The 27,765-nt window shown below is 33.7% G+C and overlaps 2 protein-coding genes across 10 annotated transcripts in view; one reads left to right on the forward strand and one right to left on the reverse strand.

Annotated features, from left to right (window-relative positions):
- The window catches only part of LOC128991635 (syntaxin-binding protein 5-like), a 446,590-nt gene that overhangs the window by 31,532 nt on the left and 387,293 nt on the right, over window positions 1-27,765 (reverse strand). The window lies entirely within an intron of this gene.
- Window positions 21,663-25,508, forward strand: LOC128991639 (uncharacterized). The gene is made up of 4 exons (XM_054414710.1): window positions 21,663-21,754; window positions 21,906-22,123; window positions 23,288-23,447; window positions 25,354-25,508. The coding sequence occupies exons 1-4, from the start codon at window positions 21,715-21,717 to the stop codon at window positions 25,497-25,499; spliced, it is 564 nt and encodes a 187-aa protein (XP_054270685.1). The 5' UTR covers window positions 21,663-21,714; the 3' UTR covers window positions 25,500-25,508.

Consider the following 27,765-nt stretch of genomic DNA (forward strand, 5'->3'; position numbering starts at 1 on the left):
CTTGATAGAATTATTTATTAGAATTACGTTTATTAGATGGATACGTATATCAATCTTAGGTCAAGTCAATCCATGCTGTATTGTGTAGTGTAAAAGAGACTAGAGAGACCGAGCATTGCTCGTGGTGTTTAATTTGTAGGAGACATTAAAAAATAAATTTAGGTAAACATTATGTACAATTTCCATGATACAGTCTAAAATATGTTATAAAACAAATAATATAATAACATTTTATCATGGGATTGCATTGGTGCTATTTGCACAAAATATTTGTGCACGTCCCTGTCGTCTCAAGTCATTGAAAACCATTGTAGGCCTAAATAAACTTTCATTACTGACACCGTAAGAAATTCCCAAAATAAAATTTCTGCTTTAAAAAATAGTATCATTACAGTATTGTTATTTTTTAAAGCTGAGCCCTTCTAAGACTTGGTGCTATAATAAGTTAATCTCATTTTATAGTTTATTGACCTATATTTGACATTGGGATTCCTCCACCAATTAATTGATTGATTGGGATTGATTAATTGATTAACTAGTGTACGTTGCTCGAATTTGAGCAATTGCAAAATATTAGGCCTACAGAAGTTATTTCAAAACGAATTTAACAGTAATATTTACAATGAGTTTAAAAAAGTCAACTACAAGATTACCAGTAGGTATGCAACTCACGATGAATATAACAGTTAGATATAATCAACATTTAGTGTAAATATTTTATCATATTTCATAAGCTTAGTGTTTTCTAGAAACATTTTCTGACTTATAGCCGCATGTTGGTACCACCCTGGTCGCCAGCAGTACAAATTTCAGTCAATATTTAATAAAGATGTTGACCATTGGTATATTTTATGATTATACGAGATGTAGTTTTTTCCTATCGAAAAGGATCGTATCGTTTTTAGAAAAAATTTTTAATTATGAACTACATACGGTATCCCTAAATGTAAATGTTATTAAGATTTATCATATATTCATACTTTCAAACAATACGTGTTTCTGTGATTTATATTGGAAGTTGCGTTAATCCTATTTAAATGTACAAATGTTGATCATCAGCAATCATTATGGATAAGCTATTGTGTCAATTACATTGAAAACAACCAAACACAACATTATAACATCATAGTACACAATACCACAGAAAACATATTACTATAACCCAGAATGTGCTTGGCAATGCCTTTAAAGGATCGCATTCGGAATTTGTGGGTGAATGGTGTGCTTGTGTTAGGTGGCGCCTTTAAAGGGCCACACGCCTGAACAGGCAGATAGTGCGTGAGTGTTTAGCTTATTTATTTATTTATTTATTTATTTATTTATTTTTTTTTGTATCTTCAATATCCTTGTTGGTAATAGGCCAATCATTATTTACACTTGTTTTTTTCCTTGTTTCTTTTCAAAATCACATTCATTAAACTGCATGTTCCTTGTAAATATTAAACAAAGTTGTTCATAATTGCTCTAGTCATAATCTGTTATACTTATTTAAGCTAATATTTATTCTCCCAAACATGCCTGTTTTCCTTGTTATTTATGGTTATTATGTAATACGATCGTCTTTGTTATGTTTTTGCTATAATTTATTGTTGTTAATTAGGCTACTACATTATTGTTGTTAATTACTACATTATTGTTGTTAATTACTATATTATTGTTATTAGTTTTGTTACCTATGTCTAAGTGTCAAAAGTTCACATTTGTTACTTAATATTATTCATCTTGAACTGTACAATGTATCTTTAGTACCACATCAAACAAAATGGAATGTCCGTTGAAATAAAATAAAATAAAAATGCCAACCGCATGGTAAAAAGCAAGTGTTTTGAGAGAGCTTTGTCTGTCAATCGTATTAGGCAGCGCCACCAGCGTTGCCATGCACTCAGCATAGCAACGCTGGTGGCGCTGCCTACAATTGACAGGCAAAGCTCTCTCAAAACACTTAATGCTTTTTACCATGCGGTTGGCATTCTGGGTTATAGTAGTATGTTTTCTGTGACAATACAAAGGGAATAATGTAGCATAGCTTAAGTAACTAGAGCGGCTGTAGGCTCTCAAAATAGAAATTTGGTTGGTGTTGGTAACGATTTAGGCTGTGCTGATTGATAAAACATTTATCATTAGTAACTAGACTACCCTTGCTGACCTGCAGCTTTAAAATAAATACAATAGGTATCCGATAAATAATAAAATTTATGATTTTTGATTGAGTAATACAGTATCTTTAGCTTAACTGATTCAAACGATCGATAGCTCAAATTAAAGCCTATAATTTACTGATTATTTTGAGTCTATAGGACCCGTGCTGCTCTTCAGCGTTAAAAGAAATATAATATCCGAGAGGTAATCAAATTTATGAGAAAAAAACATATATAAAAACATTACCAATACTCATGGAGCTATTAATATTTTATCATATAACAACCTTAGAAACCTTATGAAAAATAATTTTTATGCTGGTTTTTCACCTTGCATTTGCTTGAAACTCGTACGATTTGAATAAATATTAGCTTAGATGATAGCCAGTATTTCACTGAAGTTTCTTAGACTAAAATATATAGGTAGGATAATAACATTATAACTGGTGAAGGTTTGCCAGTTATAATGTTATTATCATTTTACAATGTTATTGTGCATTTTCAGATTTGCTGCAAATCTGTGCGAGCACTTCAATTTGAGACCTCAATCATAGATTAAACATACTCCTCAAGGATACATAGGATACCTTGAGGATTACCTTGAGGATACCTTGAGGAGTATGTTTAATCTATGCCTCAATCATGAAAATCGGTCGGGTAGAAGAGCCAACAGCCAAACCAAACGTAGTCGGAAAAGAAAAAAAACCAGAGAAAAAAGCAGAGGACCCGTCATTGTACGTCCTGGGTTGATGTAGGTTATGTTTGGTGCTTTTTGAAATCTGACATGAAAAAAAGAGTAAAATAAGATTAAATTCCAGTAAATGTACCTATCAAAAACTTTTAACTTACTATTTACATAAAAAAACCAAAAACATTTTCAAACAATAAAACAAATAAAAAACTCAAAGCTTTTACTTACTTAAAATCAAACATAGACAAACAATAAAATTTACAACATGTGGTTAATGTTACGGTTTGAAACATGTGATCTTGTTTCTAAAAAAACATTGCTCACTAAGCATTGATTATAATCTTGAGGAGTATAAAATTAAAATATGTCTACGATGAGTCATAAAAAATTATGATAATCTAACCTAACCTTATCGCCGCAGCGCGCTGTATTTGTGTGGCCTCCGTATAATATGAAAGTAACTTACCTTATAATTTTAAACCTCATAATAATTCTGTATAGGTAGACAATAAGTCAACTTTAAATATATGGTACGTCAACATTGACGTCAAAAATACGTCAATATTTATGTTCGAGATTGACCATTAGTTCGTATGACAATACAGTATCCCACACTGAGCTAAGCTCAGTGGTATCCCAATATCAGAAACAAAATTTGACAAAGTCAGTGTTGAGGATAGAGTAGGCTCATTAGCTCAAACTCAAACTATTCGAGACAGTTTTTCTTAGAATAACGGTACATAGGCAGACCTTGAAACCAAACAAAAGCTCGTCGTCATCGAGTTGAGCTAAAATTTGGACAGCGGAACAAAATAATGCAAGTGGGGCAGGTGGCGGCCATTTTGAACGCAGGTCAAACAAAACAAAAACAAAACTCGTTCTCCCCTCCCTCTTCCTTACAGAACCCAGTCTTTCTTTTCTTCTCTTTAGTTTCTTTTTTGTTGTTGTTTTACTTACGGTACGTTTCTATCCTATCTCCAACTCCACTCCAGTCCAACGAGGCGAACGAGGCAACAGGCAACAAAACAACGATATACCTCCCGTCCCGAAGCCCGAAGCCGAAGTGACAGTGAACCACAGTTGTAATTGTAAAGTTACCGGTTGTTGGTTGTCCATTTTGTTTACATCACAGTTTTTTAATAAATAATCATATTGTTAAGTTAAGTTATATAGGCTAGTTTATTTTTGTGTAATTTGTTGTAATCTATTAAATTGATTCTACGACTTCAGTATTGATCCAAGGTAAGTGTATGGGTTATTCTGTTAGTTTTTTAAGTTAGTGCTGATTCCAATAATGATTAGGTTAGTTTAGTTTAGGTTAGGTTACGTTAAATTATTATGTTAATTTAAACCTAACCTAGCCAAACGCTTGGTAAGGTTAGTTTAGGTTATTTGGTTAACTTAAACCTAACCTAAACTGAACTAACCTTGCAAAATCTAACATTTTGCAGGGTTATTGGTTATAGGATCGTAATGGAAAAGGTAATTCTGAGCAATTACTTGGTCAACCCTAATTTTTTTCATATTTTACTACGGTCATCAGGAGGTTCTCAGAAAGCAAGAAACATATAATTCAAGGCCATCGTACAGGTTGCCGAGCAATAAGAAGGTTCGAAGTCCAAGCGATAACAGTGGCTTGCGGGAGACGCGCGGAATAGTCCAGGAGCTGAGGGGGTTTGAGCATGCATGAAAGTAGTACGCAATTTTATTGCTGATTATTGTAATATGGACTGTGGTGATCAAAATTACGTATGTCGCCTATTTCAAAAGTGGTCGATAAGGTGGGGGGGAGGGGGCAAACATGGCGGTTTGCGCTATGCGTTAAAACGCTGATAGTTCGAAAACGGTAAAAGATAGAACATCGGTTAAAACGTCGTTGGAATTCTAAAAATGTGGACAACAATAATGGTTATTGGGTCCGAGGTCGTATCTCTATAAATAAACAAGTTATTGTATAAAATATGTGAAAATGGACTTTTCGTGTAGTTTTTTTTAACCGAAAGTAGAATTAATTTGTGAGTGTCGCAAAGAAGTAATATCAAATATCTTTGCTGATAGTTGTAATATGGACTGTGGTGATAAAAAATACGCATGTCGCCTACTTTTCAGGTGGTCGAGAACTTGGGGGGAGGGGGGCAAAGATGGCGGAACGCGCTATGCATCGAGACGACTGTAGCTCGAGAACGGTACGAGATAGGACATCGGTTAAAACGTAGTTTTAATCCAAAAAATATTACCAATAGAAAAGGTCATTGGGTAAAAAGTTGTATCTTAACTAATAAAAAAGTTATAACAATATTAAGTTTAACAAAATCTACATCGTACAGGTATTTTGTTCGAAAATCGTATGGATTGTTGATAAATAATAGTGTAATTCCTTAATTACTCGGCTATATATTAACTAGATGCATTTTCTTATAAGAAAAAATATATTATTACGAATACATTTGGTTTAAAATGTAAAACACGGCCTCCAAACGCCTTGGGGTTCGTCCGATAGGTTGCGTCATATGCGCAGTGCTGCTGATATCGGCACAACTGTTTATAAGAACTGAATAACTGGCATAACTGAATAAGAATCTGTTACATAATCATATTATAATAACCTACAACTTTAAAATAATTAAAATTGGATTTGTAGTGGTAGTCTGTATTATGCATATGATTGCGGCGAAACCCCAAGTATTATATGTAGTTTGGAGGCCGTGTTTTACCTATTAAACCAAATGTATTCGTAATAATATATTTTTTTCTTTAGAAAATGCATCAAGTTAATATATAGCCGAGTAATTAAGGAATTACACTATTATTTATCAACAATCTATACGATTTTCGAAAAAAATAGCTGTACGATGTAGATTTTGTTAAACTTATTATTGTTATAACTTTTTTATTAGTTAAGATACAACTTTTTACCCAATGACCTTTTCTATTGGTAATATTTTTTGGATTAAAACTACGTTTTAACCGATGTCCTATCTCGTACCGTTCTCGAGCTACAGTCGTCTCGATGCATAGCGCGTTCCGCCATCTTTGCCCCCCTCCCCCCAAGTTCTCGACCACCTGAAAAGTAGGCGACATGCGTATTTTTTATCACCACAGTCCATATTACAACTATCAGCAAAGATATTTGATATTACTTCTTTGCGACACTCACAAATTAATTCTGCTTTCGGTTAGAAAACTACACGAAAAGTCCATTTTTACATATTTTATACAATAACTTGTTTATTTATAGAGATACGACCTCGGACCCAATAACCATTATTGTTGTCCACATTTTTAGAATTCCAACGACGTTTTAACCGATGTTCTATCTTTTACCGTTTTCGAACTATCAGCGTTTTAACGCATAGCGCAAACCGCCATGTTTGCCCCCTCCCCTCCCACCTTATCGACCACTTTTGAAATAGGCGACATACGTAATTTTGATCATCACAGTCCATATTACAATAATCAGCAATAACATTGCGTACTACTTTCATGCATGCTCAAACCCCCTCAGCTCCTGGACTAGAAGGCCAGTTGAGACAGTACCGTTATGGCTATGGCTAGTGGTTCCTGCGACAATCCTTTTCTATGTGACGGGTGTGAAAACACGTTACGGTAATTAGCCTATATCGACCTCCGGACCTCACGCGAAATTAAAATCTTTTTTTCCTAAATGTTCGAAATTTCACGCTGATTTTAAAAATGATTGTCGTTTTTTTCGGAAACGTCCGATATTATAAAAAACCCATGTTGTGGGTACTCAAATTGTGCGGAATTTCCTCCTGAACAAGAATATGTAAATTTTATTACGATCGGACCACTATTAAGTAAAATATCACCGAAAAACGAGAAAACGGGGAAATTTTTCTTTGCTCAAAACCCATGTTGTAGGTACTCAAATTGTGCGGAATTTCATCCTGAACAAGAATATGTAATTTTTATTACGATCGCTTTTAAGTAAACCATCACTGGACAGGTTACCCAACCTAACATAAACTAACTTAGGTTTAGATTAGGTTAGGTTAGGTTAGGATAGTTTAGTTTAGGTTAGGTTAAGTTAGGTTAGGTTAGGTTGGTTTAGGTTAGGTTGAGTTTCGTTAGGTTAGGTTAGGTTAAGTTTGGTTAGGTTAGGTTAAGTTAGGTTAGGTTAGTTAAGTTAGGTTAGGTTGGTTTAGGTTAGGTTGAGTTTCGTTAGGTTAGGTTAGTTTACTTACAATAGGCCTACTCATGTTATTGATAAACTAACCCAACCTAACCTAACTTAGGAACTTAGGTTAGGTTAGGGTAGGTTAGTTTAGGTTAGGTTAGCTTAGGTTAAGTTTGGTTAGGTTAGGTTAGTTTACTTACAATACTCATGTTATTGATAAACTTACCTAACTTAACTTAGTTCCCAAGTTAGGTTAGGTTAAGTTAGGTTACACTAACCTAACCTAAACTAACCTAACCTAACTTAACCTAACCTAACCAAACTTAACCTAACCTAACGAAACTCAACCTAACCTAAACCAACCTAACCTAACCTAACCTAACCTAAACTAACCTATCCTAACCTAATCTAAACAGGATTAGATTCGAAGGTTTACAAAACTCAACCTAACCTAACCTAAACTAACCTGACCTAACTTAACCTAACCTAACCAAACTTAACCTAACCTAACGAAACTCAACCTAACCTAAACCTAACCAAAACCTAACCAAACTTAACCTAACCTAACCTAACGAAACTCAACCTAACCTAAACCAAACTAACCTAACCTAACTTTACCTAACCTAAACTAACCTATCCTAACCTAACCTAATCTAAACCTAAGTTAGGTTATGTTAGGTTAGGTAACCTGTCCGGTGATGTTTTACTTAAAAGCGATAGTAATAAAAACTACATATTCTTGTTCAGGATGAAATTCCGCACAATTTGAGTACCCACAACATGGGTTTTGAGAAAAAAATATTTTTCCCCGTTTTTCCCATTTTCCGGGAAAACGGGACGTTTCCGAAAAAAACTACAATCATTTTTGAAATCAGCGTGAAATTTCGAACATTTTGGAAAAAAAAAATTTTAATTTCGCATGAGGCCTGGAGGTCGATATAATTACCCACGTTACTTAGTTTTACGGTTTTAAGTGAAGAAGGTCTCAAATACATCTCTAACCCTCCGAGTGTCCATAGTTTAGGCCTTGATGTCCGCCTATTTTTGGCGCATTTGCAAGGTTTTATTAAAACGGATCTGAGAAGCTTTTAAAACAATGTTAATTCTACTGTTCTATATACCATTTTGTTTGGAAAATCATGGGCTTCAATATTATACATAAAACATAAGGAACATTTGTTTCAAAAAACTTTTTTAGGTAAAAAAAATATTTTGGAAAATTAAAAAAAAAAAATAAGTTCGCGCTCAATGAAATTGTATAAATTATAGGCCCATCAATATTTGGAAATAGCCACTTTGTTCTAAATTTTATGAGGATTACAAATATATAATAATATAAGGAAGTAGATTTGCAAATAAATAAGTTATGGGCAAAAAACAGATTTCAGTACATAGCGTTTAGCTAAGAATGCATAGCCTAACCATAGCTAGGAATCTGGCTGATAATTTACATCAATCTGAGGGGGACGCGGAAAGGTCACCCCCGGAAACATCACCCCCCTACGTCATATTGACGTCAGAGACCGGGGGGTGATGTTTCCGGCCGCGGACACTCAATTTCAGTTACAGCATGCACTCGTCGATATGACGAGTTATTTTTGAGTTTGCGTATTAATTAGATAATTATATTCACTTATCATATACAATTACCAGATTTTCTAATTAGAATTGATGTTAACCGGATACGTTAACCCCGATCGTTTTCAAAATGCACACCCCGGAAAGGTCCCCCCCTGCCATGATCTCCCCCGGTCCTGCTGTAGGGCTTGGGCTCGTGACTCGAGCCAGCTATTGTTCACAAGGGTAGAGACTGTCCCATATTACCACCACTCGACTGAACTCGCAAGAATGGGAAGGATTTGGTATTGTTACGCAAATTGTTGTGGATATTAAGATAAATACAAATTACCACTTTGATATTGTGCTTTCTCTAGACATTTCCCCTTAATTTTATACATCAAATGATGTATAAATTACATATAGTTTTTTCCGTCAACGTATAAAATGTATTTGAAACACGTGGAAATGAAATAAGGAGTAAGGAATCAACTCGTATTAATATGAGCATGCTTCAACCACTCAACATCATAATACAGTACACACTTGACAAACATATTTTCACATTTCCTAATTCTTAAATAATTGTAAACATTGAGCAATAAATGCTGTATATAATTTTTATACATTTAAATAATATTCTGGATTTTTTGGTAAAATAAATGCATTGAGAATATTCCTGATTTGATATTGGTGAAGGACTCTTTCCCGTAAAAAGAATTTAGAAAGTAAATATTGGTTATTAGTTTCTTCGGCAATAAACAGGAAAAAGCTCACACTGTTTACGTTTGCGTTGACAGAGAAGCAAGCAACAGTGTCACATTCACTTTATTTCATGATTTCACACTAATCACACTGCTGATATTAAATAACTAAATTGACATTGAAGTAGTACAGTTATTCCATGAAAGGTCGCCCATTGTTTTGAAAGTTACACATTTAAATCTACCTGTAGTTCGCAGAATATTAATACGTATAACTTAAAAGTTTGCAAGAGAACATAATCCTAAGTATAGTATCCACTATTCTCAGCGTATTGATTTATGGAATTCGTCTGTAATTTGCAGACTATTAATTCGTAGAGTACAACTGTATTTATAGCGGGAAGTATTTTTTGTAAAATAGCTTAGACTTCCCCACTTCAGGTATCCCTCCCAAGAATACCTGAGCCAAATACGTTTGTTTAACATAGTCAAGGAAAAGTTTAGTTAGTTATTTACTAAAGTCAGTTTCATCTTTTTACCATAATTCGTACATTAACATAATTAATAATTATCAGTGTTATCTAGCCTATGTAGGCCTACTTAATTAATTTGGAAGGGGTTAATTTGTGAACAGAACGCCTCATTGAGTTTTAAACAGATTTTGAAAATGTTAATGTAATTTGTAAAAAGTATACTCTGAAGTTGCACTAACAATAAAATCAGCTCTAAATATGGTAGGGGATTTTCCCCAGTGTTTTCTAGAGAGACCTGCTACACCGGTTCACATTTTTATAACCCTCGATATAATTTTGGTATATCGATATAGACTACACACATTCTACAAACATGACATAACTTTCATGGCATAAACTTATAGGCCTACTTTCACAGATTTGATTTCAGACAAATCTTTATTTTACCCAAGGGTAGAAGTATTAGAGATGTATAGTTCAAATCTACAGATTTCCTGAATACGAAGATCCGTTACGGTAGGAAAAAACAACATTTAAAATTGAAACAGTATGCGGGCAAACACCGACGATCAATATTTAAGTAAACTACTTGTAACATAAAAACGTCAATGACAGTTTGAAACCAGCTGTTAGTTAAAACAGCACTGAAACGACTTTAAATTATTAGCGTCGGCTGCTAGACTAAAAAATTAAACTGAAAAAAATGAAATCATTCCCTTCCTTAGAAAGTTATATTTATTTCAACACAAAAATCACGAAATCACAAAAGTGGTTGATTCAGAATCCTGAAATGAAAAAAAAAACTCTGTCACGTTTAAAAATATAATATATCACAATTATAGACAATAGACAATAGACAATAGACAATTCTTTATTCCGTTAAACAATATACATTGCAATAGGAAAGGTCAATACAATTAATTGCACACTCTAGTGGAAATCGATGAAACCCACCCTAGTGGGGAGGCGAATGGCCAAAATTCCAAAGTTGGCTCACCCCGAAAGGTAACCGGTGAACACTATGCTAGATGATATTGTATAGTGGTAGAGATGATATTTTGACCGGTGTTCACTCTGTATGAGTGGGACTCTCTTTTTTGGACGCCATTTTCCAAAATGGCGGATGTCAATGTTTGATCTCTGTATAACTCGAGCAAAAATGATCCGATTTTGATGAAATTTGGTATAAACGTTTAAACTTACATTTATTTGAACGAGTTTGCGAACCAGCATGATCAGACCATGGAATCGGGGCTTTATGGGGGGTTTTATGGGGTAAAAGTGGGATTTTCTTATTTTTTGCCCCCAAAGCACAACATTTTCCAATTTCTCTCTAAACCATTTTAAAGAACTTAAAAAAAAATAATTTAGTATATTAATGTTTTTGTACCCTTATTGGTTACGGAGAAAATTCAAAAAGTGTGAATTTAAAATTCCCATGTTATTCTTATGGAGGATATTGTCAACTCTTGTAGTTTTCTTGTTTATGGATATATTTTGATCAAACTTGGTAAACTTTTTTATTTATACTAAACTAATAATATTCTACTTACATTCACACTTTATTAGCCTCCCTGTAGCAGCAAACCTAGGTACTCGTTAAACCCAATGTTATTTAAATAGAATTAATTTAAAAACAAATCAGAATTGATGTTGTCTTTAATAGCTATAAAAATAATTCCATTATACCATTGTCACAGAACTGGAATTGATTTATTAATCGACTTGAGAATAAAAAAAGCTGTAGCTAACTTCCTCTCAAATCAATTGATGGATGTATCCTCTAAGAAAGTAAACCCAAGCAAGATTGTAGTGACAGCAGGTGGCTATGAACAATTTGATAAGGCTACTTCCACATCTGGGATTCCGTTAGATTCATTAATTTCAAACCACGAAGATGCAGATACGATGATCTTGCTCCATACAAAAAGATGCTGCTAACAATGGATACAGTTGGATTGTTGTACAATGCAAAGATACAGATGTGCTAGTGTTGCTAGTGAGCATTTTTCAAGAAATTAACGTAGATGAAATATGGATGTCACAAGGAACATCATCTAAGAATGTACTACGGATTGTTCTCGATCTAAGTGTGTGTGTACAGTAAACAAGCTACCATGTCTCAAAGTGTGTGGATGTTCTCTTGAGAAATGTAAAAACATATATTCAAATCAGGACTGAGGAGGAAATAGTACAACTCTTGAATATACACTAAAAGGTGAGTTAGGCACAAAGCACCTTTCACTAGTGTTTTTCATGTTTAACAAGAAGAAATATCATTATTTATTTTTAAAGAAATAATATTGTAATACCGTAACTGATAATAATTATATAAAAGTTAATTTAATGTGGCATTGTATTGGGGTCCATTATTTAAAAAATAGAAGATCAATTGTATATTATAAAAAAGTGCGAAGGCCCAACGGGATACATTATTGTAACAGTTAAAAAGGATCAATTTTTATCATGGAATAACCCGCAACATTAACTGCTTATGTCTCCTGAACCACTAGGTTTAGGAAGAAATGTCAAGAATAAAATATCCCCGTCACAGCGAACCTGCAGACTAAGCAAATTTCCATTTGCATGATTTGTTTTTAAATTAGTTCAATTTAAATAACATTAGATTTAACGAGTACCTAGGTTTGCTGCTACAGGGAGGCTATTAAGTGTGAATGTTAGTAGAATATTAATAGCTTAGTATAAATAAATAGGTTTATCTAGTTTGATCAAAATTTATCCATAAACAAGAAAACTACAAGAGATGACAATATCCTCTGTAAGAATAGCATTGGAATTTTAAATTAACATTTTTTGGATTTTCTCCGTAACCAATAAGGGTACAAAAAACGTTGATATACTAAATTATTTATTTTTTTAAGTTCTTTAAATTGGTTTGGAGGGAAATTGGAAAATGTTGTGCTTTAGGGGCATAAAATAAGAAAATCCCATTTTTACCCCATAAAATCCCATTTTTACCCCATAAAACCTCCCATAAACCCCCGATCCCATGGTCCGATCATGCTGGTTCGCAAACTCGTTCAAATAAATGTAAGTTTAAACGTTTATACCAAATTTCATCAAAATCGGATCATTTTAGTTCGAGTTATACAAAGATCAAACATTGGCATCCGCCATTTTGGAAAATGGCGTCCAAAAAAGAGAGTCCCACTCATACAGAGTGAACACCGGTCAAAATATCATCTCTGCTACTATACAATATCATCTAGCATAGTGTTCACCGGTTACCTTTCGGGGTGAGCCAACTTTGTTATTTTACATATTTTACTAAATTTGCCTCCCCACTACCCGTATGAATTCTTGCTTATCCGTTTACTTTTCCACTCTTTGCGTTTTTGTACATGCCAAGTCAAGTCTTAAAACATTACATTTAAAACAATTGTATTAAATCTTCCATAAATTACAAGAAACAGTGACTCATCTATTTTCCCCGATTCCGAATATTTGTGCGCAATCTTGGCGACTTATGTTCAGTCTCCAGCATTTTGGAGGTGTTCGCAATTCAGACACACCCGTTCCCATAGTCCGATTATGCTGGTTCACGAACTCGTTCTAATAAACTTAGGCACGTTTGTAACAAATCTCATCAAACTCGCAGCGTTGTTGCCCGAGTTACCGCGCTCACGGTCACATATACAGGGTGTATTTTTAAAGTCCAGCATGGGCTTAATATTTTCAAAACGGCAATAGATAAATCAATAAGATTTGGTACATAAACACCACACCTAAAAACATAGTTTTAAAGACTGTTAGTTTTCTGTCATATAATGGGGACATCCCGCAAGGAGTCAGAAGGAAATCTTAAATAAGAGCATAGGTTGATATTTACAGATAACCGTAGGCATATTCTACAACTTAGTAAGACGTTATTTTTTGTATTAAAGCCATTTTTCATTTAGGACACAAATGATTTTTCTTTTTGCTTTCTTTATTTGTTGTGCTCTTGGGATTTAATGTTTACCAGGTTTTTAATGATTTATTTGTTGCCAAATACAATTTAAGAAAATATATTTAATTATTTACTTACATTATTTTTTACGTAGTTAAAATGACTAAGTATTTGATTTGATAATTTGAAATATTATGAACACATTTTTCAACCTTTTCCCATATAAGAAGATGTCCAAACACTACCAAATAGGTAAAGGTACTACAGTAGCAAAATGTGTATTTATAAAAAGAAATAAAAATAAGAATAAGAAACGAAACACACAAATTTAAAGTGCGTTACACAAAAAATTTATCTTTATGCTTTTTTCTTTTTTTTTGTGCTCTTGATTTTGATTTTGATATATTTTGTTGTTTTAAATTATATTGTAAATGAAGTTTGTACCGGTACAGTATAAATTCCTTGACACTTTGTAGAATATTAAATTGTTATTCAGTTATATTTTTGTATTTTCTTTCCATAATTAAAATGTATAGGCCTAATAGACGATTTAGTACTCATTGTGTGTATTTATTTCTCAATTTAAGTACCTGTCTTCCAAACTTTGTTACAAAATCCTAAATTTGTGTTAGCGAATTTCCCCTATAGGAAATAAGCTATTACCGTAGTACTCATGGTAAGACCTGGACCCGGGACCGATTTACTTTTTCGTTTTGAGGTCCCTAGATGCCAAAATCACCATCCGTTCAAATTCATAAATTTGATGAAATTTGGTACAAGCGTGTAAACCTACGTTTATTCGAACGAGTTCGCGAACCAGCATGATCGAACCAAGGGAACGGGGGTTTATGGGGGGTTTTATGGGGTAAAAATTGGGTTTTCCCATTTTTGACACTTAAAACTTAAAATTTTGCAATTTCTTTATAAACCATTTTGTAGAGCTTAAAAAACAAATAATTTAGTATATTGAAGCGTTAATTATGCGCCTAAAGGTTATGGAGAAAATTCCAAAAATCTGTAAATTTAAAATTTCCATGTTATACTTAGAATAAGTAAACTGTTGTAGTTTGCTTGTTTATATACATATTTTAATCAAATTTGGAAAATGCATTTATTTCATACTAAACTATTATCATTTTACAAAAAAATACCCCCGCCGCAGCAAACCTGCAGACTAAGCGAATTTCCATTTGACTGATTGGATTTACACTGAAATATCTACTTAAAAATATAACATTTATTCTTGATTTAAATAGAATTAGTTTAACAAGTACTTAGGTTTGCTGCATCAGGGAGGGTAAAACTGTTTTTTTTTTTTTGTAAAATGTGAATAGTTAGTAAGAAATGAAAACATTTTCCAAATTTGATCAAAATATGTTCACAAACAAGCAAACTACAACAGTTTACTTATTCTCCATAAGAATAACATGGGAATTTTAAATTTACAATTTTTTGAATTTTCTCCGTAACCATTAGGCGCATAATAACGCTTCAATATACTAAATTATTTGTTTTTTTAAGCTCTACAAAATGGTTTGGTACGAAATTGCTAAATTTTATGTTTTTTGGGTCAAAAATGGGAAAAACCTATTTTTACCCCATAAAACCCCCCATAAACCCCTGTTCCCATGGTCCGATCATGCTGGATCGCGAACTCGTTCGAATAAACGTACGTTTACACGTTTGTACCAAATTTCATCAAAATCGGATCATTTTTGCTAGAGTTATCGTGCTGACGGACACACATATATATATATATATATATATAAATATATATATATATATATATATGAATTTGAACGGATGGTGTTTTTGGCCTCTAGGGACCTCAAAACGAAAAAAAAAATCGGTCCCGCGTCCAGGTCTTACCATGAGTACTACGGTAATAGCTTATTCCCTATATGGGAAATTCGCTAAAACACCTTTTTACCCTCCCTGTTGCAGCAAACCTAAGTACTCGTTAAACTTTGATGGTTCAAAACTGGACCCAGCTGTTCCTGATCATTGGGCTTTAAATAAATGGTCCTGGCTAATGAAACAGCTGATCTTAGTCAGTAACAAAGCTACACAGATCATCTCACACCATTCTACACTCATATTTGGGTTAAAATACGCACCTAGGTGGCGTCCCCATATCAATTGATATTGATATATATTGAACTAATGTTATTTAAATAGGGAATAAATGTGATATTTTTACAGAGACATTTTAGCGTAAATCCAATCAGGCAAGTGGAAATTCGCTTAGTCTGCAGGTTTGCTGTGTCGGGGGTATTTTTAATTATAATTGGCACTTTGTGATACATTAATTGGAGTATATACGAATGTTACTATCGTTTAAGCGATGTAATACAAGTTTACAGCTCAACATTTCAAATTTTGATTACATATTAAAAATTTGAACTCACGTATATTTTCCCCTTAGTAATTATGAAACATAATTTTGCAAACTTCAGTAGCAAAAAGGTTTTCTAAACATATACATCCTATAACAAAACTAATTTATTGGTATATCAACACTGATTGCAAGTCCTCTTCTCAATTTAAAGTGATTCTGATATTTTGATTATACTTTCATTATATTTTGACTCTATTCCAGTGATATGAAACTAGCCTAGGCTGTTTCTGAATTCAGGTACTTTTTGGCATAACCTTTAGAATAGTATCATTTACATATTTGTAATTACTAACAATTAATTATTTCGATAAGTTTACTAAAAGATATTATTATGTTTATTCTTATTTAATAATCTGTTTCTAATTTTCAAATTATTAATTAAATCGGGGCCAAACCTAAAGCAATGCGATTAATTTTTAATACATTTAGAAATTATTCTATTTTTAACAAATGTGTTGCTTAACAATTACCATAGGGTGTAAGGTAAGTTTACTGATGTTGATAAGTATAACTACCATTTAATGCAACAGAAAAAATGTATACTTTACGCATTATCGTTGGTTATGAATTAAGTATAGAAGAATAATTTTTTAAAGTCAATCTTTGCTCGCATTATTTAGTTGTCTAGAAGTTCATACACATCTAAATCTACTGATTGATATTCTACCACAGCGTCTGCAATTTTCTTCTGTGGAAAAACTGTTGTCCAAGCGACAATAATAATGAACGAGCGGCCGACCCTCAGAACAATGGACTGAGGAGGACGGGCAGCGGGTAGGCTGCCGAGCAGCCCAGCCCTACTAGGGGTAGCGTTTCAGGGGGGGACGATTCCGGGGTGTACATAGGGGATGCCTTGCCGGGGAAGACCTTTCCATTTCTACTTGTTTGAATTAAAATTAATAACATAATTAGTTCATATCAACTAGATTTTGATAAATTACTTGTCAAACCCTTGGGGGGAACGATTCCGGTCGCGGACATAGATTTTATACCAGCTGGTTGTCTGGTTTCGTGACGTCACGTTTAGCCTGGGGGGTGATGTTTCCGGGGGCGACCATTCCGGCGACCCAATATCACTACCTACTTCTTCAGGATCATCAACCAGCCCTTCAAAATCACTTAAATCTTCTTATAATGCACCACGTATAGGCCCCTATCACTACTTTTGATTTTTAACACTAAAACAATGATAAACGTAATAAAACACATCAGTCATCGGTCCGAGGGTAACCTAGCTGTTTACAAGTACGCAAGTCAGCTGTCTGTTACAATTACGATCGGCTCGGAGAACATAAAGCGCTTAGAGATAGACCTCTGGAGAAAGCGTAGAATATAACGAAAAGAACGATACCTAACTCGATCCAGTTCAATCCGATTCAGTCAGTCATAGAGCCTTCGCCGTAAACGATGTTCGTGCGTCGATTTTTCGACGAGTGTACCATAATAGTACCGTTACGTTAGGTTAGGTTAAGTAAAGTAATAACCTAACTTAACCTTACCTAACCTAACCTAACTTAACCTTGCGGGGCTTGAATTATATGTTTCTAGCTTTCTGAGAACCTCCTGATGACCGTAGTAAAATATGAAAAAAATTGGGGTTGACCAAGTAATTGCTCAGAATTACCATGGAAAATACACCGTTTAATTCATCATGAAAATCCGCACAATTTGGGTACTCACAACATGACTTTTGGGCAAAAAAGTGTTTTGCATTTTCAGCGTTACAAACAGTTGGCGGGTTTTTGAGATTAGATCTTGGATCATAATGAAAGATACACCATTGAATTTGTCATGGAATTACTCAAAGTTTGAGAAAAAAAAATTAAAACGTTGACCTTTGACCTCCATAAATACCGTTATTTACAAAAAAGATCTTTGGCTAATTTCAAACAAGAATGGTCCTCTTTGAGATCTTGTTAAATGTGTGACGTAGTTAGTTACAAAAGCTTAAAAATGGTAATTTTTCGACCATTTGTAACATTTAAAAGTACCACGGGGCATCCATCTTTTTTTACGGTTTTTGGACCTGTAAAGTTTAGGTTAATTGACTCCCATTTTTCATTCAGTTGTCCAATTTAATTCGGGTTTGTGGTACCCCGCTAATAAAGTCTTCTTGTGGCTATGCTTACAATTATAACTTTCTTCTGACTAACTTAAGTGTAGGCTACTTAAGTTATTCCCATAATAGTCCCTTGAAACAAAGTTCAAACATTTAGTTAGCATGGTAGGTATTTAGTTTTATTACAGTAGCCTTAATGTCTCTTGACCGAGCCTCAAACAATCGCTGCTTGTATAATCCGCGTTTGTCTTGGCAAAATGTAGAGGTTGGTTTATTCTCCCTTAATTTGAAACCAAAATATAAATCTAAAGGGTTTTATTCCCATCCTCATCATAGTATTTTAAACGACGGGTACTCTGCTAGTTCAATAATAATCCAATTCCATTTTAAAGAATCCAGAAGAACTCTGTGTAAAAAGCATTAGGTCAAAGCAATAGCCCATAAAGTTGAATTCTCATTATGTCAATTATAATTTTTAACAGTAGCATTCATTAGCATAAAAACACAAACGTTAGATTTTTACTTCTAGATGATCCTGCGTTTAATTAAGTATTGGTCTAGTTTGAAAAATATTTGTTTGGTTTACCCAGTCTATTTCAATTGTTTACCCAACCCCCTATGTTAAACTTCCCTATCCCAAGCGTTAGGGATACTTTACTTCACGAGCGAAGTAAAGTTTCAAAAACTCACTGTTAGTGAAGTAATGAAACCCATTTATATAACATTAAGTGCTCAACTTATAAAAATATACCTCTATGGATCCAACGACCAATGCTAGAAATCAGCTGTGCGCTTGAATTTTATTGTTATGCTTTAAAGAATTTTCTCAACCTAACTTTTGTTTGTAAAAGAACATTACTGTTAGAAGATGAGTGAAATGGATAATGAAAAATATTGTACGTAACCCTCTGTATATTGTCCGGTCAGGTAAAATCTTGTACGTTACACGCTACGCAAGAGCGTGTTTACACCTGCGTGATGTAAAAAACGCTCTTACTACACTTGTAAGATAAATAGCTATTACCATTGACTGTATTAATAGTCAAAGCTATTAAATTACGTAATTATATGTTTCACATGTAATAAGATGTTCCTACATTTGGTTGGTGTCCTCAGTTGTGGAGTATAATGTAGGTTTGCTTTATATTTATTTGGTTTTGAAATAGCTTAGAGTAAACAGGTGGGTTAAGGTAGTTACAGTATTTAGTTGTTGCGTATTTAATTTAACGTAAATTGATGGCTGTGTAAGTATTGTAAATATAGAAGTTTGTTGAAACAAGGTCAAATACAGGAATAAGGTTGTTATGCTGTTGAATCAGGTCGACATTCATTGTTGTAGTTCAATTCAAAATTCATTATTTTCTAAATGTAGCTTATTCAGCTTAAATTTATAAGATTTAGAGTTAATATTTAAATTTGTTTCAGATAAAATTTTATTTAACTCAATTTTTGGGAAAGATGTCAATAAGAAGTTGTAATCCATCATGTAGTCTGAGTAAAAGACAGAAGAACAGAAAGATTGCTTCAAGAATTTTGCTAAGCCGTTACCTTTTATCTGAACGTAGCAATGGTCTTCAAAACCCATGCACCTCTGAAGAAACTGATTCCACCCCAGCTCCTCCATTAGTGAATAATTTTGATGAAGACAATGACACATTTGAGTGTGATCGTGAATATTTGCACACCAGCAGTTCTTCAAGTAATGCTAGTCAAGTAAAAACTCCCACTTGCCATAATTATGTGCAAGATAGAATCGAAGGCAAGTATTATTGGTTATTTAATAGTAATTCATTATTTACATTCATTTTTGTTACGTGTAAAGAAATGAGTAGCCTATCATCAATAAAAATTACTTCTATCAAGTTCAATCTGATCTATCATTAAATAAAAATAACCATTTAATAGAAACTTAAATCGTGCATAAAATTGTACAGGAATAATTAATTACCTGTCTTCAAAAATTCCTTACGTTTGAGCAAATTCGTAAAAAAAAATGAGAAGTAAAATCTGTCTTGCCCGCCTAACAATGAAGCTACTATTTAAGTATAAATAACATGATATGAAATACCCCCGCCACAGCAAACCTGCTGACTAAGCGAATTTCCATTTGTCTGAATAGATTTTCAATTAAATCTATTTAAATAACATTACGTTTAATGAGTACCTAGGTTTGCTGCTACAAGGAAAGTAATAAAGTGTATTTTTAAGTAAAATATTAATAGCTTAGTATAAAATAAATAGATTTGCCAAGTTTGATCAAAATATATCCATAAACAAGCAAATTACAACATTTTACAATATTCTCCATAAGAATAACATAGGAATTTTAAATTAACAATTTTTTTGAATTTTCTCCATTACCAATTACCGTGCAAAAACACTTTGATGTACTAAATTATTTGTTTTTTAAGCTCTTTAAAAAGGTTTAGAGAGAGATTGGGACATTTTGTGCTTTTTGAGGGTAAAAAATTAGATAAACCATTTTTTACTCAAAAAAAGCCCCCATAAAACCCCGTTCCCATGGTCCGATCAAGCTGGTTCGCGAACTCATCCAAGTTCATCTCGCCTTACACCTTTAAACCAAATTTCATCAAAATCGGACAAAAATTACTCAAGTTATCGCGTTCATGGACGTGTATATCTTACTAATATTATAAATGTGAAAGTTTGTGTGTTTATTTGTTTGTTTGTTTGAAGTTCAATCATGCACTAACTACTGGACGGATTGGGCTGAAATTTGGCATGATGATAGCTCACATTCCCGATTATCATATAGGCATATTCTTATCTCAACAATACTTTCGGGCTCCGCCCCAGTGGCTCTGTAGTTCCCCATGTTAACCTTATGAGTATTCATATTTAAAGGGAATTAAAGAATTTAGTCAGCTGTTTCAACTAAAAAGTTGGTTCTATGATGTGCAAAAGCATTAAAAAGTTATAAGATTTACCAACAGGGTGCAGCACTATTGTTTTTTACTTTGAATTTACGAAAACAGCTAATTTGAACCAAGCAGCAACAAAAAACTGTGATACGCAATGAGAACTGTCAAAGTAGGATTGTTTACAGCTATGTTTATATTCTTAATTTCATGAATAATTTGTGATCTTTTGCTAATGTTTTATAATTTATTTTTCTCTATTGTTAAGTGAAATGGTATAACATTATGGCTATGGTAGATGTGTAATACTAATAGTATATCGTAAATTTAAAGAAGCAAATTTTATCAAACAGTATCCTTCCCCATAGCAAACGCAAAGCTTAAGTATAACTGCAATACACATTTTATACTTATATGCCAACCCCGTACGAAGGACGGGTACTCTGCTAGTATATATATATAAATATAAATCTATATGTATATATATATATACATACATAAAAGTTTGAACGGACGGTGTTTTTGGCCTCTGGGGACATCAAAATGAAAAAGTAAATTCGGTCCCGGACCTAGGTCTTACCGTGCCACCTACGGTAATAGCTACTTCCCTATAGGGAAATTCGCTAAAAGGAAGAATATTCTGTAAACAGTGATAGCAGAGCTTTGCAAGTTCATAATTAACATGGATCATAAAATATGCTGTGGTTTTAGGTAGTTCGCTCTATGTAGCAAAGACACCGTCAACATCCAACAATACCTGTGGAGGAATGGAGTGTAGGCAACAGCAACAGATGAAGAAAATGGAAGGTAAAATTTATCATGCGTTCATCATTAATTACAATAGCTATAATAATTTGGCCTAATATACGCACATGACACATTTTTCTCACAAAATTAAAGAGGATTCAAATTTTAAGTTGTACAAATTTTGTTAATGTTTGTGCTAACTATGTTCCAGAACAAATAGAGAGCATGGAAAGAACGGTGCAGCTGATGCTGAAGGAGATGAAGGAGGTGAGGGATTTAGTATCACAGTTTGCCAAGGCTCCTCAATCCATGACTGCGATCGACAATCCATTACAGTTGGAGTTTGGTAGAAAATTTCCTATTAACACACTAGAAGACTTCATCGAGCTAGATGAGTCATTGAAAGATGACGAGACAAAAAATTTGATGGTGAGTTAAATTCACTTTCATAAACAGATGTGATGGAGTTATATCACTGTGAAGAAAGTTTTGTCCGATTGGTTAGTGAAAAACCCTATGTACAATGCCGAAGAGTTCTTGGAGAACACTTTTAACGATTCAATGTCACCATTCTGTGATGAGATCTAAGCCTGTTTATCTGTTCAATTTTAATTTGGCTAAGATATTTTAAATGTGACTTTGCCCATTGCATGTATATGTTTAGCGGCAATAAACGATTCTGATTCTGAAGTTATATCAATTAATCAAAAGTGCTACTGGCTGAGGTAAAACCTGTTAATAAGTAAAAATATATTTTTAGCTGCCTATGAAGTGTAACTTGGACATAATGTTCTAAAAAGTGGGTTTGGCGGGCAAAAAAAAATATTATTATCTATTTGTTTATTTTTTTAATTCAGGTAACTTTTATCACTTTAAGGACTATCGTAGATTAAAGAATAGATAGTGTCTACTCCTTCAATCTATAGGATATTTTTAATACACACGCACATGTTAGTGTTATTGTGTAGGACTGGGACGGTGGGATCGTCCTGTAATCTAGCTACTAGGAGGTTACAAATTGTGGATATTTATAGTCAATCACTGTGGATGCGACACTCCCTGGTGTGGATTAATGTCCGCACTAGTGAGTACTATGACTATTCACAGTACTATGACTTTTCACAGTACTATCCTGATGATTAGACTAATTCGTTAATACCAAGGCAAGAATGTGGTTCGGATTCCACTATAAACCGTGTCCATAGGTCCCTGCCATTAGCTGTTTGGGCTATTAATTAACAGCTGTGTCTAAGGAATATGCCGGCCTTAGTCACTAACAAGACTAAAAGATCGCGCCACTCATCCTTCATTCATATTTGGGTTAAAATACGCACATAGTGATAATTTGGAGGTTATTCATAAATTCCTGGATATTTATCGAAAATGGATACTTGCTCTGGTAAAACCCTTGCTACTTTGTTTATGTTCTGTCCATGGTTGAATTTATCCTGCCGTACATCATATTATTTCACTAATTCTTATTTTGATGAATTAGTACTTTTTATGATTTACATTTACATTTTTATGATGTTATGGACTAATGATAAGCTGTTTATTGGAGATTTCATTAATGAGTAGCTAACATTTTTTCAGAGCGAATTCTGTACAAGAGTCGGTGGTAGCTCTGTTGAGGACTCTGTGAGAAGGATATTGGTGAGAACGATAACCAATGAGGTTGCCATTAGCTTCAGCTGGGAAGGAAGAAAAGGGAAGAGGCCATTAAGCAACCTTGCAATTATAAAAGTTTTGCAAAGTAAGTTTGTTCACGTTATGTATATAATGATTTTACAGGCTGATATTTGGATTAATTATATTTTCATATCCTTCTATCCAACAATGTTTCAATTATACAAACTTAGGTAAGCAATGGATAGGAATTTAAATAAATTACATGTTTAAACATTACAAGATTTCAGTTAGTATACTTCACCGAGGTTCGTGCTTAACAAACCGCTAATGTCTCAAAAACTAGAAATATATAACACATATTGAAATCATGCCGTGTTTCTTTAAAAATTGATTGATTGACTTAAATTACGCAGTTTTAGTAACATAACAGTTTCTACGCAAAAGTTGTAAGTATAAAACTAGTTACAAAATAATATTTTTTGGCCAGATTTGGAATCGCTTGATCAGCCCCAAGATAATCAAGGTTCTAAAATTTAAAAGAAAATCACAATTGTGTTCGGTTTTGTAAAGAATTGGCGTTGGTACAACTTTATATTATGTGGATAGGGTAATAAATTAGAAGTGTACGGTAATTTTAAGCTCTGCAAGTTGATCCTGGTTTCCTGTTCGAGTTTTGCTTCACCAAAACAAACTGTCTACTCTGAGTCTCAGTCTGAGACTTGAATCCGAGTCTTAACAATATTTGCTCTAAAGAAAAACAAATGCATGAACATCGTAGAACTTTGTTTTCATTTACGACAAAAATTAAGTGTATTTTTACTTATTAATAAAAGGTCGACTCGAACTTTCAGTTTTTTTCAAAATGCCTCTAGTTGAGCCGAATAATGGAAAGCTCAACCAAAAAGCACGAAGGTTCTCGACTTTACACCCCTATTTTTTAGAGGGAAAATGGGTAAAACGAATTTTTATCCCTTTCTCCCGTTCATATAGTCCGATCATGCTGGCTGGCGAACTTACATGTAGGTATACAGGTTTATACCAAATTTTATAAAAATTTGATCATTTTTGCTGGAGCTATCATACTAACAGACACATATTATATTCCCTAATAGATACAAATTCAATTATTTTTAGTCTGGCTGTAAGGGAGTACCATGGCACAAACCATTAGCTAAATGTGTTTAATAGGAAGTTAAAGGTTTACAATTTAACGTGACTTTTTAATAAATCTAATAACTGTTGCAATTACCTGCTGTCAAGTGATCCTTGTAACCTTGAAAATCAACCAATTTTGATGATCCACATGGGATCTCTAGGCGGACATCGTCATCTTCATTTCGTTTTTGCAAACACGTAGATTTTTTAAAAACATTGAAACATAATAGTTTTACAAAAATCTTAAACACAACACGCATAAAAATGACCAATAACTATTACCGATCAGTTAACCGGAGGGCGACACGTAAAGCAGCAGTTTAATTTTTTCGATTATACTTTTCTTTTTTTTCACTCGCAACTTAAGCCAACTTTCTTTCCTTTTTTTCTTTTGGTAAACTCATACTCTGTGGGGCATAGCCTAGGCCTATTCTAACCCCTTGTTTGTTTCAGGTTCTCAAGTGTAACCCTGAAGGTAAGCAGGGTGAAACTACTTAAATTTTTTAGCTTGTATAAGTATGTAGTTAAGTGGTTAGTACCCACAGTGTCACGTCAAAATTATCGGTTCCCCACAAACTCCTCTGACTAGGGCGGTGACTATAAAGGTGGTGTCTAGGGACACTTTAGTTGTTCAAAACTCTGATTAACCGAGACTATCAACACTGAGGCTACCCTATTCACTATCGACTCCTGGAGAATCCCAACAACCCAACTCATGCGATTCCTGGGACTTTGTCAATTGTTAAGGTGGCGGAATTTCCTGCGTTACCTTACGAGTTTTCGCCGGCAGGAATTTTGTATAACAATTATTAACTGTATAGCTAAATGTTTTTAAGATAAGGTAATTGGTTTATATAAACAACACACTTTTTCAGAAGTTGTAGCGGCATCGCATCCTCACACCTTCACAATCAAAACTTTTGAAGGAAGGGTGAAGGAATGGTTCAGACAAGCTGGAACAAGGATATTTAACAAAAACAAGCGAGAACTATTGCAGAATTGCAGTCAAACAAACCTGTAATTTATTATAATAAATGTGTATATTATCAACTTTATTACTTGTTGTTTATCTAGTGTTGTCCTTTAGTACCTGTCATTTTTTAAAGTTTATAATAAATGAAGTTTTTTTGATAAAGGTTATGTTTACTACTCTGTTATTCACATTAGTTTTATTATTTGATTATTACCATTTAATATATGTGTGAGTTACAGATTTTTCTTTTACAATACACGGATTATATCAGTCAATCAATCAATTATTTAAGATGGGGACCCCACTATGTGCGTATTTTAACCCAAATATGAGTGTAGGATGAGTGGCGAAATCTTGTAGTCTTTGTTAGGGACTAAGGCCAACATATTCCTTAGACACAGCTGTTAATTAATAGCCCAAACAGATTTTGGTAACTAAGGGACCTACAGTTTTTAGTGGAATCCGAACCATATTTTTGTCTTGGTATTAACAAATTGGTCTAACTATCAGGATAGTACTGTGGATAGTCGTAGTACTCACTAGTGCGAACATTAATCCACACCAGGGAGTATTGCATACACAGTGCACGCACTTAAATATCCACAATTTGTGACCTCCTAGTAGCTGGATTACAGGACGACACCACCGACCCAGTCTTATTTTATTATTATCCCACAGTCCATAATTTTTCCTTAATACCCGACAGCAATTTTATGAATTTTGAAGGTTTTTTGATGTCATGTTATTGTATACATAGATTTAAAATTGAAGTATCTTTTGCGCAAATGAACCTGTACGTTGATGTACAGTTTAGGTAAATGTTGATCTAATATTGAAGTATAGATTACATAAACGAATGTATACATTACTCTAATTTTGACGAATAGTTTACAAAACGAATATATATGTTGACCTATTGACTTATTGTTTATGTAAACAAACGTCTACGTTGACCAAAGATTTACGTATATCCACACACTGGAGTGGGACGTCTATACGTTCTATTTACATATTGTATATTAAGTGTATACACACTCTCAGTGTTGACCTTAGCTGGATTCTAATAAATACGTATTATTTACTAAGTTGTGCTTACTGGGATATGTACTTGAGCCCCTTAATCTTTTAAGTGTTGAAATGTACATAGAGAAAATGTAAAAGATGGGGGGGGGAAAATGTAGTAATGTTAATTTTAATTCTGCCGGAACCTATCAAAACTTTGTTCCACTAACTTGTGAGCACATGTATATTCTTTTTACATCTTCTGTTTTAAACCATGATTCATCAAATATACAAACTAGCTGAGTTATATGTATACACACAGCTACAATGATCACTCATCATTAGTTGACATTCAAATCACTCCTGAAGTTACAGAAGTTCCAAACTGTGTCAAACTGCTATAATTCAGCATCAAACGATGAACATGGTTCTTTTATGATGAACAAATTTGCCAGTGCATGTCCAACATAATTTCAACATATTAAGAGCTCTTTTTTATTTACAAGCCAATTGCATTTAACATTTTGATCTGAACATTTTAACGTTTTTACCTACTTGACCTTGACACAAATTAGTCACTGTTACAATATACAGGGTGGCTGAAAAGTAACTTGCACCCCCCCCCCCCCTTAACTTTTCAACCATTTGAGATATTTGAAATCGGTTTGCGGCAACCTTCTTAGATATGAGGGGCCACAATATTTATGGTCAATTTTGAAAATTTTGCCCTTAAGGGTAGCGGGGGTTGGGGGTAGCTCAAAATTTTCAAATGACAAGTATAAACAAGTTCGGTATTATTTTACAGGTCTTGACGAAACATGAACATTGACATTAAGATAACCAAAATCGGCTAACTTATAACAAAATGGCGCCCTAAAACGTTTCAAATCCAAATAACCGTGAGGGTGGCAAAATTATTAACTTGCCCCCTCTTTAACTTTTTAACTATTTGAGATAATTGAAATCGGTTTGTGGCAACTTGTTTGGAAATAAAGGGCTACAATAATTATGGTCAGTTTAGAAAATTTTTCCCTTAGGGTAGCGGGGGTAGGCTAAGGGGTAGCTCAACATTTTCAAATAGCTAGTATAGTAGAGTTTGCTATCATTTTGTAGGTCTTGACGAAACATAACAATTAACATAAAGAAAATAGAAATCGGACCATTAATAACAAAATGGCAGCTATAAATTACTTTAAATAACCATTGTCTCAATCATTTTTAGCTGCCATTTTGTTATTAGTGGTCCGATTTATATTTTCTTTATGTTAATTGTTATGTTTCGTCAAGACCTACAAAATGATACCAAACTCGA

Source organism: Macrosteles quadrilineatus, unplaced genomic scaffold (assembly GCF_028750875.1).
Source record: "Macrosteles quadrilineatus isolate MER2022 unplaced genomic scaffold, UCM_ALF_1.0 Scaffold_4__1_contigs__length_99947679, whole genome shotgun sequence".
Lineage (NCBI taxonomy): Eukaryota > Metazoa > Arthropoda > Insecta > Hemiptera > Cicadellidae > Macrosteles > Macrosteles quadrilineatus.